Below are 21060 nucleotides of genomic sequence, written 5' to 3'. Positions count from 1 at the left end.
TATAATAGAGACCTTTGTTACAATATACCTCTATTTAAAAAATAAATAAATAAATTTCCCCGACTCTCATTCATTATGAAAATGGTCAATTTGATACAAATGACTTACCACTTAGATCAATGGCAATATTAGACAGTCAGCAAGGTTTAAAGGAACAATAATTTAAATCCAGCTGAAGAAAGATCAGTTTGATCCAAAGTGTTAATATCATAGACAACAGAAGAACTGTACAGTTCGTTACGAAATGTACAAGGTGAGAGTCAGCACAACCGACCATACCTGGGGATGGGGGGTAAGAAGATGCAGCAGCAAGCAATACGAGCAACATCAGTCTTCCTCTTCTTCATCGTCTTCAGGCAGTCCCATATCATCTCCAATACCTTCCAGCAGTTTTTCAACATCCTCCCCCAACTCCAACAGTCTTGCACTCAACTTTTCCACCTTACTTTGCTCCTGTCCGAGACACACGAGCAAATCATTCAGTTCTGCCTCACTCTCCTTCTGGGCTTCTTCACGAGCTTCAGCTTTTATGGCCTCAACATCAGGAGAAGAGACTGAACTCCCTCCACTCTTCAAAGCTTTCACCTCCTTTTCTAGATGGAAGTTGGTCTGTTCAAGGGAATTATAAGCATCAGATAGACTCTTTAAATCAGATTCCATCTTAGCAGCTATATTTCGATACATTGATGAGTCGGATTCAATCTGGGCCTTCTCCTCCTTCAGGATCTCTAACCGTTGTGATGCTTCATGAAGGTCTTTACGGAGTGTCTCGACCTGGACTCTATCCAAGGCTCCACTTGCCCTTTGCTCAGATTGGGAAGCACCATCCCCACCTATCTTTGCCAGCTCCTCAGCCAAAGTTGCATTCCGACCAAGAAGTTTCTATAAAATAAGGGGGAAAAAATGTTACCACTTTATTCCACATTAAAATATATAAAACCTTACATGACCAAAAAATGATTAATGATAAGCCTGCCCTATCTAAACAGAAATCTAAAAATGATGAAAAACACAATCATTATTTCTGGAACAAAGAATAATTATGACCGGAACAAAGGACTCTGATATAATGACAAGTTACATCAGAAGTAGCAAGTTAGCAGACCGACTGAGGACGTGCGTAGTAGCATCGAAGTCACACATCTATAGAATCAGATGACCTTGTTCAGTCGATTTACATACAGTCCCACTTTCAAGTCGGCCCATTTTTCCTTTTTTACTTTTGAGGGCGAGTTTAAGTGGCTCCAGGGCATTGATACTTTTTGTCTTTTTATTTTACAGAGCACCTTACAGCTGTTGCTAGTCAAAAGAATGGTTGAAATTGAACAGGTTGAGAATCTTCATTCATCCAAAGAAGTCTTAAAGGACTGATTGTTTTGTATCCAACTTAACAATATTTCAAAACCTAAGAAGCCTTCTTAGGGTCCATTAAGGCTCCCCTCACCAAAACCAGTCATTTCCAAATCAAATGTGATTACATGCACAAAGCTAGGAAAAACTAAAATACCTGTATCTCAGAGCACTGCTTCTCCACAAATGCTTTTAGCCGCTTGACATAGTCCTTATCACTTTCTCCATTCCTCTGTTCCAGTTCAGCAGGCACAACTGCCACCTCACTCTTTGGACGACTGTAGACATCTACAATATTTTCTCGGATACTTGACTCCAGGCTCTTAATGATGTCAACAAAATGTTCATCAAACATTGATGAGAGAAGTGGATGGTCCTCATTTTTCTTATCAGACAAATCACTGTCATCAATATCTTCAATCTCTGCCATACTGGCAGCAGTTGATCTTGTCAATGGTTTGAGGGCTTGGGTTGGCTTTGCAGAAGAGAAAAGGAAGCTTTTCTGCATCTCATCAAACTTCAGAAAATATGACGTAAGCCCAACTTTCTGGCTTATTGAATCAACTATAGAAAAAGCATCCCTTCCAGTATCACTGGACTTGTTATAAATTACACACTCCCCCAACAGAACCGCTGCTAGCCCCCTTGTGCACACAGTCGCAGATGGATTTGACACCAGCTCAAGCAGATAGGTTAGGTGTGGACGTGAATCCAAGAAGCAGTGCACAGCATTAGGACAATCGGCTAGCCAGGTCACCAGCAGTTTCAATATTATCAGTTGAATGTACCCTGCTTTACCTGTGCCATCTTTAGTTTTCATCGACGAAGCAAGAGCCAAGTATCTCACCATACGGTGCATCAGTGGCTCTGCAGCTCCCAAAGATGGCATAGGTGCCTCAAGCTCAATTCGTAGAACCTGCAAATTCTCTCTGAATCAGATAATAATGGAGAAAAGAGAAGCAAGAACACAATCAGTATAAACCAAAGGGAGTTGAGAGAAAGGTTGAAATCCTGTTTCCCCAAAACACAAAAAATATATATATATATCTGCAATCTTTTGACTACAAATTTGTTTAGCTAGTTGCATTGATCAATGTTTTCATAAACCTGTTAACAAAACACACTTGAATTCTTGTATTGAAAATGAAAGTGCAGTTACGGGAATGAAAATCATAAGTCCTAGTTTCTGAATGCAAAAATTATTTTCCAATTAATTGTCCTAAGTTATGTACCAGTCAAAAATATTAGAAAAGTGTTGTGTTTTTTCGTCCTTCAAAACATTTTTTAGATAAAACAAAATACTGCCAAACGCAACCCATCTGCAAGCAAAAAAATGGCGATAAGGATTATACGACAGTGTAATTACAATTAGAATTATTTTCTCGGTAACCACCCTGATGTAACTTGTAACTTGACAAGTTACTGCAATTGTTTAAATTATGACAACTTACATCAGAGTGCTCAGAAATAATTCTAATTGTAATTACACTGCTGTATAATCCTTAACTTGCAAAGTACATCCTTAACTTTCTAAAAGTAGATTTAAATCTACTTTCAATTGCATAACTTATGTTAGATTACTCTGATATTATGTACTCTGAAAGTAGATTTAAATTATTAACACTGCCGTACCATCTGTAAATTATGACAAGTTAAGGATTACATCAGAGTACTCTGATATCATTACACGAGCAAATGATTATTTCTGCCGTATAATCCATTATATTACACCACAATTAGAATTATTTCGTGCACGCCACAAAATTATTTTCCAATTATTGCATAATTAGACTGCCAAACGCAACCCATTCTCTGATATAAATTGTCGGTTGTTTGTACGCAAGCTGCAGCCCTCAGCTGAGAAAATAATTTTAAATTATAATTTAATGATGCAAATGAGTTGGCATACGGTAATAAATAGCTAAAAGCAAACATGAACCAATTAGAATATACGGCTATTTCACCAAGATTATAAAAACAGATGGGTACTTTCCAATCTTCTTTATAAAAAAATAAAATAAAATAAGAGGATATGAAATTCATCAACAAAGGGACAGAAGCTTTTGACACTTTAGAGTCTGAAACATAAGTTAGCAAGAAAACTTTTGATAACTTTTGAAAGAAACAATTCAAATATATCTTAATTGAAGTAATAGATGCAGATTAAGAGTAAACTGAATAAATTGGCATCACATACCCGTTCTTTGCATTGCAAATTGTCCATCAGTATGTGAGAGAGTACGCTAGCAGCTCTGCAACAAACCTGCACTTCACAGTATTAGCTAGATTGATCTCATGTAGAAAGCACCAAGAAATTTATCTTATGCTCTCTGCAGCACGGATCAGTATCTCTTAATCATTGCGCATTCTAGTGGGGAGAAAAATGCCTCATTCTTCTCCAGAAGTTGTGATCAAAGATACTAAAGGAATCATCTTACCTCAAGATCACCATCACTTTCACCCAAAGTAAGACCATGTATCAGCATGCTGCCATGCAAGTAGATCTTATTAGACGATTCACATCATCCAAGTTCAAGTTCAAATTCAAGATAAAGTATTAGACAGACCAGAAAAAGAAAAGCAATTGTCATATATGAAACAAACAGACCTTCCAAATGACATGTTCACATCCTCCTCGAGGGGAGCATGACTCATTGATTGTGGTTGAGGAATTAAAGTGGAAGTTAACATTGCTTGGCCATCTGGATTTTTCTGAGAAACAATTCAAAAAATTAGAATAAGAATAATATATATGTATGTAAGCAAAACATTTTAACTTGTAAATATGAATAAACAACATAGAACAATGAAATTTACAAAATTACTAAAGAGTAGCAACCTCACAAAAGCTGTTAAAGATACGGTCGGCTGCAAGAAACTCTTGCATACTAGATGTCCTCAAAATGATTCGCAGAATAGAATTCAGAGCAGCTTCAACTTGTGGTTCCTCACCAAGAACTTTGCTTGCAAGGACATCACGGTTTTTGGGATGTGCAGCAATTATATCACTAATGCACCGCAATGCCTGACAAAGTGAATAAATAACCACTCATTAGCACATATCAGTGCTGAAGCTGCCACTGCACAAGGATAGTGGGGGGAAGCTAAAAGCAAGACATATGTATAAATTTCAGGATGGGTCTAATCCAATAAGATCAGAATTATTAACTACACAAATTAATTGCAAGATTACCCATTTGCATAAAATCCAAATGATAAGCAACATTCTGTTCTCAGCTTCTAATGAAACCATGCAATCAACAAGGTTGAAGGCTTTAATGGAGTCTTAAAGCTTTCCTCTTAAATCAAAGCCTTATGATTTCCTTTCTATTCTTCATTCCAGTAATTGATTGTAAAGAAAGAAAGATTAATACAGATAGAACTTGATATATCAACAAACTAAATTATGTGAGGATGAGGTTTAAGGTTATCAGAAGTCTTAAGGCATGTCAAGGCCTCATGATTTCCTCTCTGTTCTTCATTCCAGTTATTGACTGTAACGAAAGAAAGATTAATAGAGATAGAACTAGGCATCTTCATGAGTTCCTCAATTTTTTGTTTGCAGATATACTTAGAGAAACAAGGGATCAAAAAGGAAGAATGACTTCTACAAATGTGTTTCACAGAAGAAAGAAGAATACAAAAAATACAAAGATCCAAAACAGCTCTCGTACCGCACAACGGACAGCTACAGGAGCCCACTGACTCTCAACGGCCAACATTAGCAGATTGTCCAATGCTTTTTTCTACGATCATTGACCAAAAAAGGCATATGTAAAGCATAATAGATCATCAAATTAATCGACATTTTAGACATTAATTTCAGCATAAATGAGTTTGTAAGAACCTGAACTAGAACCGTCTTATTGGTTAGCTTGTGTGCATCTTTCCCAGGATCAGCCTCTGAACCTCGCACTATCAGCAAATTGATGGTTTCCAATGCACTGAGAAGATTAATTGTCTACTGGCATAGTGTTTGTTCAAAAAACAACAAGAAATCACTGGTAAGGATTGTGACAGCAAGTCCAAAAAATATGCAGCAACTAAGATAGCAACAACCACATACAGCTACAAACATCTGAGTATCTAACCTTCTGCTGGGTAAAACTGTATGCACTTCCTCGTAGCTTCAAAATTGATATCAAGGGGTCAAAGCCCATAGTCTCCCTCAGTAGTATCTAAATCACATGAACCTCGAATTTAATAGCAGGAAAAAAAAACTGCATAAAACATTAACAGCAGAGGCCACATACCTGATTAGATTCATTGTTGCGTAGAAGATTATTCAATAATTCAAGACAGTCCTGAGCAGTGATATTGTGTTAGAAAGACATTAGAGCAGGGTTCACTGCACTAGACAGAAAGTGAAAACTTGCAAGGTATACCTGCACAACAACACCTCCATCTGAACCTCCTTCCTCTTTAATTATGCTAAAAATTTTCTCGAAGGCACCTTCAAAGACAACAATTTTTTGAATTTCCTGTGGCCATGAAACTTTATGTGTTAGATAGAAACTAAGGCCATCTCCAATGCTTAACACCATTTTGGTGTAACACCAACACAAAAAATGTACCTTTTTCACACTAAATTACTATTTCATCTCCAACCCATTTACACCTAATTTTACACCAAAAATAATATTCTTCTTTTTATTCTTTTAATTCTCAAGAATTAATTCAATTAACACAGTAAATATTACTATTAATATAGATAATTAAGTAATAAGTAATTTTATATCGATTAACAAAAAAATATAGAAAATTATTAAATTTGCATTTAAGTAACTAAATTAGTACATTATGAAAATTAGTACTAAATTAGAGGATCTGATAATGATCTCCCAGATTACTAAATAATTGTTCTAATTTATGCTAGTAGTAGTAGCTTTTTTAATTTGTGTTAATTTAATTTTGTATTTTTAATTTTGTAATATGTAATCTAGTAATTAATGTTATTGGCATTTTATTTTTATTATTAATTTTTGTGTTGAATATTTTTTATTTAAAATATTAGTATAATATTCAAAAATTAAAAATGAAATTAAAATAATAACAAAAATAATAATAATAACTTAAAATATTATATAAAATAGGACATATATGTAAATAAGAAAAAGTAATAAGGATATTTGGGACTTTTTTTTCCTAGCACCAAATGAATAGTGTTGCACCATATTTGGTGCAATACTATTCATAACACCATTTTGGTGTTACATTGGAGAAGCATTTTACACCAAAAATGATGTAAAAGGTGATTTGGTGTTAGGTTTAGTGCTACATTGGAGATGCCCTAAGAGCACTCTGTAAATCAGGATCATAAAAGGTGAACAACAATCATAGTCACAAGTTTTTAGAAAAATATGAAAAGAAATTATTATTATTATTACAGGGAGAAAAAACTCACCTCAGCTTCACGAGTCAAGTATGTAAGTAGAAGTAATGCCTCATTTCGTATGACCTACAGGGTAAACCACAATCATACATAAAAGACAGAAGAGTGAGCACAACAAACAACAAACTGCATAAACAATCAAAACGTTTTGATGTTACCCTTAGGAAGTCCCACCCACCAAATATATTGTAGGTTAAAGCTAGGCAATAATGTAAATATGATCAAAAAGAAAGGCAAACATGCAGTTTGCAATTAGAGAATAGGATAAAAGACCCTTGAGGATTATATTGTCAGAAGAAAACCTGTATTAAAAGCTTTATACCTCACGATCCATGAGCATATCCATCAGCCGAGTGATACCACGCGGAATGGTCAGAATGGCTTCCTGTAACCTGAAGAAGAACTCAGAACAAGTCTTTCCAGCATTTCCAGCATAACGTGAAAAGTCCAAAATATAAACAGATGAATGACATTTACTACATAAATCATACCTATTGAGAGAATTTGTGAGAAGAACTGTCAAAACTTGAAGAGTGTAATATCTTATGTAGAAATCCTCCTCTGACTGCAAAAACAGAAGAAAAGGTAAAGAAAATAAATAAGTCCGCCAGCTACAGAACAAAAGTGCACAACCAGCAACATACTAAAGCTGTTAAAATCAACATAAATAGAACTCACCAACAAACTTAGAAGAAGAGAAATGCTTTCGGCTTCTCGGGAAAGTAAATCGGTGTTCATTAAAGCTGGCTGCACCTCATTCTTAGGCCCTTTAACATGATCAAGAGGAGTCAAAGCACTAAGAAGTGTTTCTAATGCCCCTCGAACCTGCACATGAGGATTAGATGATTTTGATGTCAGATCATCTTTGTTACATGATAGAATAGATAATCAGATTCTGAGATTAAAATATATAATAATCATTGAAAAGGAATGATTCATAACATCCAAATTTAGACAAGAAGAAACGACCCTCAAGGCCTGGAATTCCCATTCAGTCCTTGCTTTGTTTCCTTCCAAAAAAAAAAAAAAAGATTTCTACTAACAATTTCTATGGACCAGAGTAAAAAATAAAATAAAAAATTAGAAAGAAAATAGCAGGGAAGAGGAAATTCCACACCATTTCAACATCATCTCGTTCTTCCTTTAAGACAACCATTATTACAGGGAAGCCTGAAATGAAAGTAAGAGAATCACATTATGCGTCACAAAGAAAAATGGAAACTAATCTAATTTCATTAAAGAAGAACAAAACACTGACCCATTGCTCCAAATGCTAGCTGGGCACCTTTACTTTCTGCGACAACAGCCTGAAGCTCAGTCATAGCACTTCTCCTGTCCTCAGCTAGGACACCATTGCTGATACGTTCGAGCAAGCGCTCAACGTAGCTATTGATACCGTAGCATATGTTAGTTAGATAACACAATTCATAACAGAGGAGAGAAATGAATTGCATAGTATAGACAAAAGTGGATATGAGGTCACATTTGTTGATCACGCAAATTATCAGAATGAATAACTAAGGTATTTTCTACATAATAAAAATGGTAAATAGAAGCCTGATAAATTTGAAAACTTAAATACCTATTATCAACCAGCACACATTGAGTACATTAATCTTTTTAACCAAGTTTCAGATAAAGACAAATGTATGCTTTACTAAACAAAAGAATGCAAGAAAAACTATGTAGTAGCCACACGGAACTAGTAATCACTGTTTCCTATAACTCAAAACAAAATGCACCCAAATATCTGTAAAACTAGAACTGCATTGCATCATTATGTCCATTACATAATCCAAAGACAAAACTTTTATGCATAAAGAGATTGGTAACAAACATAAAACAATAGTTTACCTATCTTCACTTGAAGCAGAATTTTCATTGCCAAAAACAAGCCCAACGACCCCCTGCACAGGAAATCGTTACATAATCACAAAGCAGAGAAGCCAGTAAAGACACTTACTAGCCGCTATTCAGTTACTGAAAGGGTGATAATATATTCTTGAAGTAAAAAAAAAAAAAAAAAATTATATCAATTCCTAATATCACGTTCAACTCCTACAAGAAAAAATTAATTCAATTACATTGACCAAAATAATATACTGACCTTGTAACCAGAAACCAAATCCATCTTCTTCATACTGAAACCTGAACCAACAAATTGACAATCTTTCGAACAGTTAAAAACAACTATAATGCTTAAAAATCAAAGCTTTAAGAGCAAGAAAACTAATATAAAACCTAAAACAGAACGAAACGAAAGAGACGTTGATCACATACCGATCTGAAATTGAATCCAAGCTCGACGGAAATATCGATATCACGATAATTATCTATTTTTTTAATATATATTCAAGGGGAAAAAAAAAATTCTTATTAGTGTTACGCGCACTTCGACAGAGTAGAAATAGAGCTCAAGGGTTCCGTTTGCTGTCAGCGGCGAGATGTGTGAAGAATACACGTAACTTTTTGGTCTGGCTTACGTCACTAAACGGAAAGGAGCTGGCATTTTGGGCTGGGTGAACGTTTTTAAAGTCCAAATCCCATGGGCGTTTTTACTCGGCCCATTAAAGACTCTAATTTAATTTTTTTCTTAAAAAAAAAAAGAAATAAAATGACTATAAGTAAATTAATAAATTATTTTAGAATTTAGTATATCAAAAACCCAAAAACACTTTTCTGTCAAGCACTTATTACGATGGAGGGAGCTACATGGAAAGTAGTATGGGTGGTTTGCCTCCACTAACTATATTATTTCCATAAAATCGTATCTTAATTTCAATCAAAATTATATTTTTCTCTTTGGATTCGAATAAAAATATATAAAAGTATGCCCAAAATTATATTTATATATGAACCCATTGTTTTAAAAAATACACACACAAACTACATTTTTTTTTTTCCTTTTGGAATGTTGTATACTTCATGTGTCTTAAAAAGTTTAATTAGAATTAGAATCATACAAATCTTTTAATGTATAATTTCGTTAAGGTTTAAATTGTGAAACAGAAGTAAAGAGTTTTAAAGAGTGAAGATTGAGGGGTGCCAATCGCACGTGCACTCACAATTATCTCACAAAGTTTGGGGCAACCGGCCCAACCCAATATAAAAACATAAAATCCTAAACATCAATGTAAATCCAAGCGTCATAACTAATGGACAATAGAAATCGTGGTTATTGATTGCAACGTTTCCATTTTCAATCCAATTTTCAAACTTGAAATAATATCAATATTTGACTAAACTTCACTAGCTTCAACATTAAGTACATGTGTATCAGTATGACACTTCACTAGCTTCAACATTATGACACTCTCACATATATTCTACACATTACAACCTTATTATGCAAATTGTATATTCCCCCATTGGCCCATTCAACGTGACAACAAAGATAAAAGTATTATTATTATTAACACTAAAATTACATTTCCCTACCCTTGCTTTTGTCTATTGCGATTGTTAGGTTTCACTGAGAGTCTCGTGCTTTTTCTTATGTGCAAGATATTCATAATACATGTATTTGCTGCTCACATGCATCGTAAAAATTCAATTTATTGTCTTACACTCTTTCTTATTTACTATTTTATATAATTATGGAAACAATTTTTTGTTTACATCCACAACATATAAATCACCGTAACACGTTAATATCAACAAGAAGACAAATATACCCTTAAATTGGTAAATTAGAAAAAAGAAATAGTTTTTTCCCCTCTCATCTCCATTATCCTCATGGAAACACAATAGTTCATCTCTCAACACGCATTATCAATAAAATTTTCAAGAATATAACCAATCATTGTCTTATTTACAATATCATCTCATATTATCATTGTTTGTTATTGATGATAGCGAGTAACGATGATGGACACCATCAATCTAACCTTCATTGACTGACCCATTTGTCGCCTACAACGACTTCTCGCTAGCAAGATTTTGTTTGCTTTGATCTTCACGCATGTGTCATTCACTATTGCATTTTTGTTCTTGATAGAGGTCCAATCCACCCAAAAGGTCTTTTATTAGTCACTCCTTATAAGCTAATAGCCAACGTCCTTCACAAGCATCATGGGGTATCACAATCTACCCTCTTTTAAGGTCAAATATCCTCATTGGTGATGACCATCTTTAACACTTCGGGTTGTGAATGGTTCTGATACTATTTATAACGACTAACACACTAGCAAGATCTTGTTCACTTTTGACTTCATACATGCGTTCTTGATCCTTAAGTTTTTATTTTTGAAATGGGCCCAAATCCACCCAAAAAGCCACTTACTAGTCTAGGGCAGGTCACTTCCCATCTAAAGCTCTTACCAATAACCTTTGAGAACTTGTGATTTGTTGATTGGCCATTGTCTCCTTTTTATTGTATTAATAGATATAAAGCATTCTTTAAAAGGAACAAAAGAAATTGAAACAAAGGCCAATTTGTAGTTTGGAAAAATGCATGTAGTGTGGTCCAATCTCTTTGAAAAATATACCCCTCACGAATAAAGATGCATAATAATAATAATAAACAACCAGTGATTGTGTCATCTAAAGCTAGGTCTTTAAATTAATAGGATAATCATGTGCTTTTATATGTAATGACAACGTTTAAGATTCATTATTTTTGTTATTTCAAAAGGTCAAGGTCAACCCACCAGTAACTACTAATTAGGTTTTTTGGGAGATATTTTAAGAATCATTCTCTCACACCTACTTACAAGATTATTTCTAATTAATTTGTGGTCTTCAAACTGAGCACGTACGTGAGGGAGGTAATTGATTTGTGGACATTATGTTTGAATACATTATACTCTGTTTATTAATTAGAAATGCGAATGAAAATGAGGGTACGAGATTCACTAAATTATTTACTTCTAAAATAAGGAAAGAGAATGGGAACCAACCTACCAATTTTGAAAAGAGGAAGAGAGATCCCAAGGAGGTGGGAATGAGAATTGAGAAGGGAATTGACAATTACACCCTCGGTGAAAATTAAAAATAAATAAAGATTATTGTTATTATTATTGTAAATAATAATAATAACAATAATTATCACAATTATTATAATAAATAAAGATAATGATCAATTAAGGTCATTTTAACCACTTGTAACAATTTATATCGATTTCAAGACAAAGTAAACATGCTAATTGCAATACAACTCATTCGATTATGATTCCTACAACTAAAGTAAACAATTTTTCAAAGTCGCGTTCTCTATTTCGATTCTAATCAACTCCAATTAACACAAACACGCCATTACTGCAATTGTGGTCCATGAGAAAAATTTTCAATTTTGAACTTAAAACTTAGGTGAAAGTATCAATCTAACTACAAAAAAAAAACATGTCGACAAAACAAACTAATTCGTTTGTGACTTTATCAAACATGTCAATCATTACTAATTTAATGGGCAATTAAAGTCCCATTGCCCATTGGACTGCCTAACCGAAGTCAATAATTGGACTAGTGCTTATTTGCTATGCCTACCCATGAGTGGCAAACAATTAATAGAGGTGCGTTTAATAAAAAATTTATAGGATTGAGGACAGAGAACCTTTGGACCCTAACTTCCAATTTTGCCAGATTTTAGGTAAAATAATTGAAAAGGTCCATACAATTTGACATGTAAGTCATTGTGCATACATTCTTTTTAAAGATGGGCGCGGCAAAATTACGAGCAACGTATGTACCCTTACAAAAATAAAGATGCCTTTTAGGAAGTAATTAAAATAATTTTTTTTAAAATTTTTACTTTTTTTTTTTGGATTTTAGTATAAAGCTCCGTCTATAAAATAAAATATTATAAATTGATTAAATTTTTAATAAAATTTAAAATATCTATATATATTTTTTTTTTAATTTTGTAAGATTTGTGTATTCTTTATCCGGCCATGCTAGGCTTACATAGTTGGCTAAACATGGCAGATAATGTAGGTATGTAACAAGAAAAAAAGCATCAAACTTACAAGAAAAAAGCACAATTACGTTGTATCATAATATTTAAAATGGTTAACCAGATCATCATCTATGCACAATCAATAATTTTTTTTAAAAAAAAAATTCGAAGTACTTAATAAAAAAAAAAGGTAGGAAAAAATCTTCTATAAAATGAAAAAGTAGAAAGGTGGGGTTGGCAAAATAAACAACACACATGTAATGCAGCATTTATCTTACCCTAAAAAAAAAAAAAAGAATATGCTTTTCAGTGAATTCCATTTCCGGCAATGATAAAAACAAAGAAAAAGATAAAACAAGGAAGTTTCTCACCATCATTAGTTAATTAATTGAAACTTCGAGGAAATTGCTTCTGTTTTTTTTTCTTTTTTTTTGCATTTTTTTTAATGCATTTTTTTGTTTGGTGCCTATCGATAATCCATAGATAGTGTTGTGTTATTCTTACTGCGACAATTATATGTATCCAACTGTCGTATCCTATCCTATTCTAGTTTAATTCTATATTCCCGTACCTCGTGCTTGTGCTTTTAAAATCTTCTTCTTTTTTTTTTTCCGTTTTCAAAATTTTATTTTTTGAAATTTCTATCATTAATTATTGTTTGATAATCCGTTGAGATTCCATTATACTTTTTTAAGTATGTGACTATGCTAAATTAATCTTAACCGGTTACCACTATACCTAGGTGGTATAATCTGAGAGATTTGAATCGGTATTGATATGTATAATTATAAAATGGGTTGGGTTTATATAATCTATTTTACTATTCATATCGGATTTAGATTTAGTGTTTCCCATATGATAACTCATTTTATGGCATGAATAGAAGCTTCATTACTCTGTATGCTATACAAACAAAAAAACTGTAGCCAATAAATATGATATCTTTTCGTAGCTGATAAATAAAATGTGATATGACACGATTACATGATGCAGATACGACATAATTTTTTCATATTCTCGTTGACAAATATTGACACAATTAATAAATGAATTGACATTATATGACACGATAAATAACTGTATTGTATCCGTGTCGACCTACCTCAACATGATTACATGCTTATGAGATGAATATCAATTAACCCGTGGTAATATTATTAAAATATTTAACTAATGTATATATACTAAACACTAAATTAATTATTCGTGTCATATTCAGATTGCGTTATGAACGTATTAATGTCATATTTATGTCGAATTAACTTACACATGACCTATTTTTAAGAATCATATTGACATTTTATTATTTTTAAATTAATTTTTATTTTTTGTGTTAAATATGTTAAACGAGTCAACACGATTAACGAATGAGACGTACTTATATTTTTTATGCTTTGACGCCATTAATAAATGAGTAGTATATGTGTTTGTTCAAATTTGACACAACATAAATAAGACATGATATGATGGTACGAGTTAACACCCTCTTCTTTTCTTATTTTTAGAGCATAATAAATGCACCTATACATAAAGATTTCATCAATACACAAATAAATTTTCAATTCACTAGAAAACACAAACACTATAATAGAGAATGCGTTACAAACTAAGAAGATCTACATCTAAAAATATATCAAATGGGTTTAGATAACTACAAAGAACTAAAGAATCTACATCAAGTATAGGGTGGCGTTAAGTGGTACAAACAAAATATGGAGAAAGTGGCGAGACTTTCGGAGCATTAAAAGAAAAAAGAAAGACGAAAAGACAGAGAGACAGAGACACGACTCGTGTTCCGAATGAGAGTCAACAATCACTCTCTCTAAACCAATGGAGAGTGTTTATTTATGAGACACGTGGCCTCGTTATGTGCTGGTTTTACAAGAGAACATTTCTGACTTTTCTTAGGCATCTCCAATTTTGAGTCTTAGAAAAAATCCCTTCATCTTACCCATCACTTTATTTTTACAATAAATTGAAGCCGTGTCTTTCTTTTCACAACAAAGTCAACAAATATTGGGTTTTTTTTTTTATACACGTGGCTATCATCATATAATCACCTCATCATATTAAGATGATAAAATAAACTAGTAACCAATCCCATTAATCTTATTTTTATTTGTTGTCTAATAAGATCACGTAAAAGAAAGAAAAAAGAATAATTATATTCGATACTGAAATGGACTCAACGCATGCTGCGTGACATTAATTATTTGAGAGATATATAATAATACCTTGATTCAAAAATTTAAATGTTGTTCATCACTTACCACTTATGATTTATAATTTATATCATTTATGAGACAATCACTCGGTTTTTGTGCATTCAATTTGTATAGAACGTGTGTGTATTTTGAAAATGATTATATATTTCTTATAAAAATGCTGTCTGTTTTATTTAAAAATTAGAAATCGCTACAAATAATTTTTTTTATTATTATCTCTATGCCCCCCCTTTTTTTGTGTAAAGTAACCTTACCGAAGGTACTAATTGTCTATTGAAAGTGACGACACAATTATTCAATGAATGTAAAAATTATCAAAGTGTTGAAATGTGAATAACAAAGACTTTCATTCTTATGAGGCTAAAACATTTTGGTATTTTATCCACATGCGATGAGCCAATAAAATGAGCTAATAATTGGGATTAATATAGCTACAAGAATTATATTACAATTGAAAGACGCGATTATCTCTATGAAGAAGACTGGCGTAAATCCAAATTAACCAAATAAGAAATAAAATAATAAGAATAAATTAGAATTACGGATACCAATTTTTGAAATGACCTGCCAATTAGACATGATTGATGTTGAATGGGGCTAAAATGATATAATTATTGAACGATTTACATCTGTATCGCCCATTAATTTGTAATTTGTATTTCGTTCGATTTTGAGCGCTGATTCACGAACTCATTTTTTACACAATTAAAATTATGGTAAATTTTCCACACTTCAAAAAAAAAAAAAATCATTACGTTGGGGCTAAAATCAATTAAGGTATTGCAGATAATGTTAGAGAACATATAGTAAGAATATGTCAAATACTTATTTTTAAAAATTATTAACATGTTTTAAGCGAGTGACAAATTATAAATGGGCTAGGTTTGTTACACGGTATTGACACGATCAATAAACATGTTATTATCACATCGCTTAATTTTGACCAAACACTACACTTCAACTGGATTACAATATTACATGTTTGAAATCAATAGAAGAACAAAGAAAACTAAGAGCATTATGAGTGATATTTCAAATTATTAGCATCTAACGAGGAATGTTTAAAGATAAGGCATCTGCAAAGTTATCATATTCCAAATGATTAGCATTTAATGAGGAGGGTTTAAGATAAGACATTTGCAAAGTTATCATTTCCTGATTTCCGACCACCGTCGTACTTTTTCCCTAATTGTACAAGTAACCTGAAAATTATTTTAACGCGATTACTTGTCTAGAAATAAAGAATATTCAATTTACTATCAACATTAGGCCGCTATCACAAAAATCTTTAATGAATTAATTGTGCACTGCCACTAGTATCGAAAGTTGACTCCTCAGTAGAGTCGCCGGTTTCTTCCTCATGGTGCTCTTCACTTTCTTTTGTGCCTACGAATAAGTTTTTACCACACTTTCTTACTTTTTCACGCTTTGGCATCTAGTGTTCATTTTCCCTGCAACTAAAATAGCATAATCCCGAACTCGGGGACTGGCTCTTGCTGCTTTGACCACTTTCACTAGTTTTACTAGCTTCATTTGGAGGAGTGAAATTGTAGAATTAGCAAGTCGGGTTTGAATTATTACAAACAACATTTCGAGATCCTAAAAAGTTTGAGTAACTAGTACGCCGATTAAATTGTTTCTCTAACTGTAAGGCCTGTTGATGTGCTTCAAAGACAGAGTATAGATAAAGTAAAATCAACTGGTTTTGAAACTATTATACTATATTACATATAACTTACAATTAATTTAAAAGTAGTTTTCTATGACTTTCTAGTTGTTTAACAAGCAGCAAATGTGACATATACTAAACTATTGATTTTGGATTGGTATAACCTAACTTAGGTAGAGAGATATGTAATTCCTTCGGTGGAAATTGAATTTGTAACATTATCTTTTTCCTAATGTAATGTGTTCTAATTTATATTATCTTTATTCTCTCTTTTAATTGTCTCTATATCATACCCTTCAATAAAAAGATTGTCTCCTTTTATACGCGGAAACTTTCCAACAAAAGTATTCCCAAATTCTTACCAATTTAAAACCGTCTTAACAAAAAGGGCTTTATTGTTAAGCTAATTGCTTTTTGCTTCACAAACACAAAAACAATTAATATTTTAAAAAAGGACATAAAAATACCTTTGTTAGTATTTTTAGTTTGTTCAGAAATATTGAACATACTTCTAACTCAATTTTTCGAAATTTATGAGATTGTGAAATCTATTTTGCAGAAAAGAATATCAAAAGAGTCCCACACAAAATGTTAACCGTGACAGTTTAAATTAAAATCAATTTGCTTATTCTTTTATGTATTGGAATCTACATATACATTAAGGTAAAGTTTGAGAATATATATATCCTATACATATATATATTCCTTTTCAATTAATTAATTTAATTAATTAGGTTTTATTGTTTTACTGAGCTAATAAAAACAGTGAAAGGGTTGACCAGGTCAAACATGGGGAGATGCGAAACAATTAACTCCGGAAAAAACCATGTACGCTAATTCGATAACACAAGCAAAGTCCAAAACACCCTTTTGAATCTCCCCTCAAAGGGTCAACATGTCAACCCCCTTCTGGTAATATCCAGATAGATTCTGAAAGGATATTTACCATGTTTAAAAATTTTAACGCAATTCTAGTGAAAAAAAAAAAATCCAAAAATCCACACGCGAGACGGCTCCCATTTGTATACGATTTGTCTCCGCAAAAATTCCCTAGGTCCACGTGTTACCGATTTCGGCCGTCGGATCTAGCACGACAAAATCAAAGGCGGAGATAAAAAAATAATAAAGTGCGTGACAATCTAAAACAAAAAAACTCAAGCCGTGTAAGAGAGAGAGAGGGGAAAAGTTTAATAAGAATTGAAACTTTTGAAGAGATTAAAAAAAAGAAAAAGAAGAAAAATAAGTTCGGGGAAAAAAAAAAAAAAAAACTACCAAACGGCTATAATTAGGAGCAGCGTTGGAAGGGGGGAGAGAGAGAGAGAGAGAGTGCATTTTAAGATCGTTGGTGCGAGCGAGGGAAGGGTTTCTTTGCCAGATTTTTGAGAGAGAAAATTTGGTCATTAAGCTTTTGGCGCGGGCTGATGCTGATCTGGGCGATGAACGAAACGATCTCGGAGATTAATTATTGATTTGGGTTAATTAATTAAATTTTTTTTTTTGTTTTTCTAATCATGACTGATGGGTACTATAGTTCTAAGAAGACTGATGATATTTGTGAAGATGTTTGTGGTCAGGTACTTTTTATTTTTTTATCTATTTATTTATTTTTTTTGAAAGTTTTCCTTGTGGGGTCCTTTTGGTTTTGATTTATTGTTTTGTAGATTATGGAAGAAATCGATTTAATCTAATTTAATTTTTATTATTTTTTTTTGGTGTGGTTCTCTGCTAAATTTTTGTATGAAATTGTGTGAATGAACGAACAGAACTGGAGAAGAAATAAAAATTTGTGTTTTGTGTTTGGTTTCTATTTGATTGAAAAGTCAAGGTTTTTAGGATTTTGAATTTGGAGTTGTAGGTTCTGCATACCCAATTGTTGATAATTTAAGTTTCTAGGTTCAATTGATATTGCATTAGGAATTAATTTGACCATAGAAAAGTTGTCCCCCCCTTTTTTCAGTTTTTCTTTTTGTGGCTAATTTTAAGAAAGGGAATGTAGTATTCTCAGTTTTGATGTAAATGCAATAATTAGCATATATATTGAGCATGTGTATCATTTTGGCTGGTGGAATTGATTTTGTGAAATTCAACTTGCTTTAGACTTTTTGACCTTAAACTTTGTTGATTATGCATGATTGTTGTTATATCATTTTTTTCTTTTAACATTTTAATAGCTTTATTGGAAGTTGTGCATGTGTGTGCGCGTTTTTGGCATGAGTTTACATGTGTGTAATCGGGTATGTTATGAAGTTTGTGATTTTTTGCAGCAGGCATCTCGTGTGGGGCTGACAATGTCGAGGCTTCGGTGTATGTTGCGTGGGTTTGATTTGAAGACCTTGTTTTTCGTGTTTGTGTTTATCCCAGTATTCATCTTTGGAATCTATTTGCATGGTCAGAAGATTAGCTATTTCCTCAGACCGTTATGGGAATCTCCTCCAAAGCCCTTCATCAAGATCCCTCATTATTACCATGAGAATGTGACAATGGAAAGACTTTGCAAGCTTCACGGGTGGGGAATTCGGGAGTCCCCCAGACGAGTCTTTGATGCTGTGTTGTTCAGTACTGAAGAAGACATTCTCACAATTCGATGGAAGGAGTTGTATCCTTTCATAACACAGTTTGTACTTCTTGAGTCGAACTCGACATTTACTGGCTTACCCAAGCCATTGTTCTTTGCCAGCAATCGGCATAAATTTAAATTTGTGGAGCCTCGTCTGACTTATGGGATGATTGGGGGAAGATTTAAGAAAGGTGAAAATCCATTTGTTGAGGAGGCATATCAGAGAGTTGCACTGGATCAGCTTCTTAGAATAGCGGGTATAGAAGATGATGACTTGTTGATAATGTCTGATGTTGATGAGATACCTAGTGCCCACACAATTAATCTGTTGAGGTGGTGTGATGACATTCCGTCTATCCTCCATCTTCAGCTGAGGAACTACTTGTACTCGTTTGAGTATTTTGTTGATAATAACAGTTGGAGAGCTTCAGTTCACCAGTATAAGAGGGGTAAGACTAGATATGCTCACTATCGTCAAACTGATCTTCTTTTCTCGGATGCGGGATGGCATTGTAGCTTTTGCTTCCGCCATATAAGGGATTTCATATTCAAGATGAAGGCTTACAGCCACTATGACCGGGTGAGGTTCTCTCATTACTTGAACCCCAAAAGAATTCAGGATGTAATATGCAAAGGAGCTGACCTATTTGACATGCTGCCTGAGGAATACACATTTAAGGAGATCATTGGAAAGATGGGTCCTGTACCTCATTCTTATTCAGCAGTTCATCTTCCTGCATATTTGTTGAACAACTCCGAGAAGTACAAGTATCTCTTGCCTGGCAACTGCAAGAGAGAAGGTGGCTGACGTTATGAGGATAGGTGCTGTGATTGTAAATGTTGTAGATGCTGATTGTGTTCTACACCTGAATGGGCTTTATCGGATAATTGATGGTGATGGTTGTGGTTTTGATACAGGTATACCTTATAGCCAACAAAATCTATGTCATTCTTTACAGAGCGTTGATGGGAACTTGGATTTTGAGGGGGAATTCTGTGTATATTTTTGTTTTCTTTTAGGGAGGTATATCAGATCTTGCAAGTGGAGAGAGAGCTTGTTGTGATGATGAAAGCAGCTTTCATGATTTTGGCAAGCTTTTACATATACAACATCTTGTCAATATGGCATAATCCATCCCCAAATGATAAAGTGCAGAACGACATTCCCAGCGGCCTTTTGTACGACGGGAATTTTGCATGCTTAGACTAATTTTAATCATCTAGTCTTCTTACAATTTGTGTTGCCTAAACTTGTCATCCATTTGTACATTCTTCCGAGTCTTAATCAATAGTGTTGATTTATTCTTTCTTACTCAATAGTGTTGATTTATTCTTTCTCCACCCGATTGCAGATACTGTAATTAGCATTATTCAACTTTTTAAAATCGAGTTTTTTAGGTCTCCCTGTCTTCTTTCTGTCTAAATCCTTAATGATTGAGTGAATATTTGTTTACTTCTATTCTCAGAACAAGGATGGGGCAATTTTTTTTTTTTTTTTAAATCAAATTAACAGATTCATGGATTCTCCTCAGAGTGGATCACACAATTTCCTTTTGTTGTATCCAACTTTGATGTTGAGGATTTATAACATTTGCCCACCATCCACCTAATAAGTTTAAAGTATCAAAACGATTGAATTTGTTCTTATCTTTTAAACTGTCCATTGTTGCGTTGTGTTGCCTGGTGCTGCAGCTGCTTCAGTGGGAGTCAATTTTTTGCTGTCACCATCTTTCGTATGAAATTTATCATCAGAGAAGCTGTCGACACGTGCTGCTTGGCCTTTTATTGCTGCAAATCTTGGCCTTGTATTTGTCAAATTTAGTGGTCCTGCTGTCTAAATGAGCAAAATGGAATCCGAGTCATGTTGTATATGCCACAGCTCTTCCAATATTTTTATTTTCATGTTACTGTTCAATTTTCTGAGGTGCCCGTGGAACCAATGGAAGCATTTTTTTTTTTTTTGGCAGCAGTTTT

The 21060-nt window shown here is 33.4% G+C and overlaps 2 protein-coding genes across 6 annotated transcripts; one reads left to right on the top strand and one right to left on the bottom strand.

Annotated features, from left to right (window-relative positions):
* Positions 1-73: 73 nt before the first annotated feature.
* Positions 74-9179, bottom strand: LOC18051199 (golgin candidate 6). Of its 3 annotated transcripts, none has more exons than XM_024190510.1 (20): positions 9023-9179; positions 8850-8911; positions 8597-8649; positions 8001-8128; positions 7860-7912; positions 7421-7567; positions 7234-7307; positions 7065-7134; positions 6755-6808; positions 5736-5831; positions 5604-5654; positions 5442-5528; positions 5198-5311; positions 5025-5096; positions 4190-4375; positions 3959-4062; positions 3789-3837; positions 3548-3613; positions 1508-2266; positions 74-882 (listed from the first exon to the last, which is right to left on the bottom strand). In XM_024190510.1, the coding sequence occupies exons 2-20, from the start codon at positions 8880-8882 to the stop codon at positions 328-330; spliced, it is 2751 nt and encodes a 916-aa protein (XP_024046278.1). In that variant the 5' UTR covers positions 8883-8911; positions 9023-9179; the 3' UTR covers positions 74-327. The 3 variants fall into 3 exon arrangements, with proteins under 3 accessions (XP_024046278.1, XP_006446626.2, XP_024046279.1); XM_006446563.2 differs by having other exon boundaries at positions 8850-8890; XM_024190511.1 differs by lacking the exons at positions 7860-7912; positions 8001-8128; positions 8597-8649; positions 8850-8911; positions 9023-9179 and adding an exon at positions 7712-7776.
* Positions 9180-17686: 8507 nt separating this feature from the next.
* On the top strand, positions 17687-20427 carry LOC18051198. 3 transcript variants are annotated; one of them, XR_002907180.1, is made up of 3 exons: positions 17687-18103; positions 18794-20004; positions 20107-20427. XR_002907180.1 is itself a non-coding variant. In XM_006446562.2 (2 exons), exons 1-2 carry the CDS (start codon positions 18041-18043, stop codon positions 19892-19894), a joined length of 1161 nt encoding a protein of 386 aa, XP_006446625.1. In that variant the 5' UTR covers positions 17687-18040; the 3' UTR covers positions 19895-20427. The 3 variants fall into 3 exon arrangements, 2 of the variants coding, with proteins under 2 accessions (XP_006446625.1, XP_024047110.1); XM_006446562.2 differs by having other exon boundaries at positions 18797-20427; XM_024191342.1 differs by having other exon boundaries at positions 18794-20427.
* Positions 20428-21060: the final 633 nt, after the last annotated feature.

Source organism: Citrus clementina, unplaced genomic scaffold (assembly GCF_000493195.1).
Source record: "Citrus clementina cultivar Clemenules unplaced genomic scaffold, Citrus_clementina_v1.0 scaffold_2, whole genome shotgun sequence".
Lineage (NCBI taxonomy): Eukaryota > Viridiplantae > Streptophyta > Magnoliopsida > Sapindales > Rutaceae > Citrus > Citrus x clementina.
This window is presented reverse-complemented; position numbering and strand designations above follow the sequence as displayed.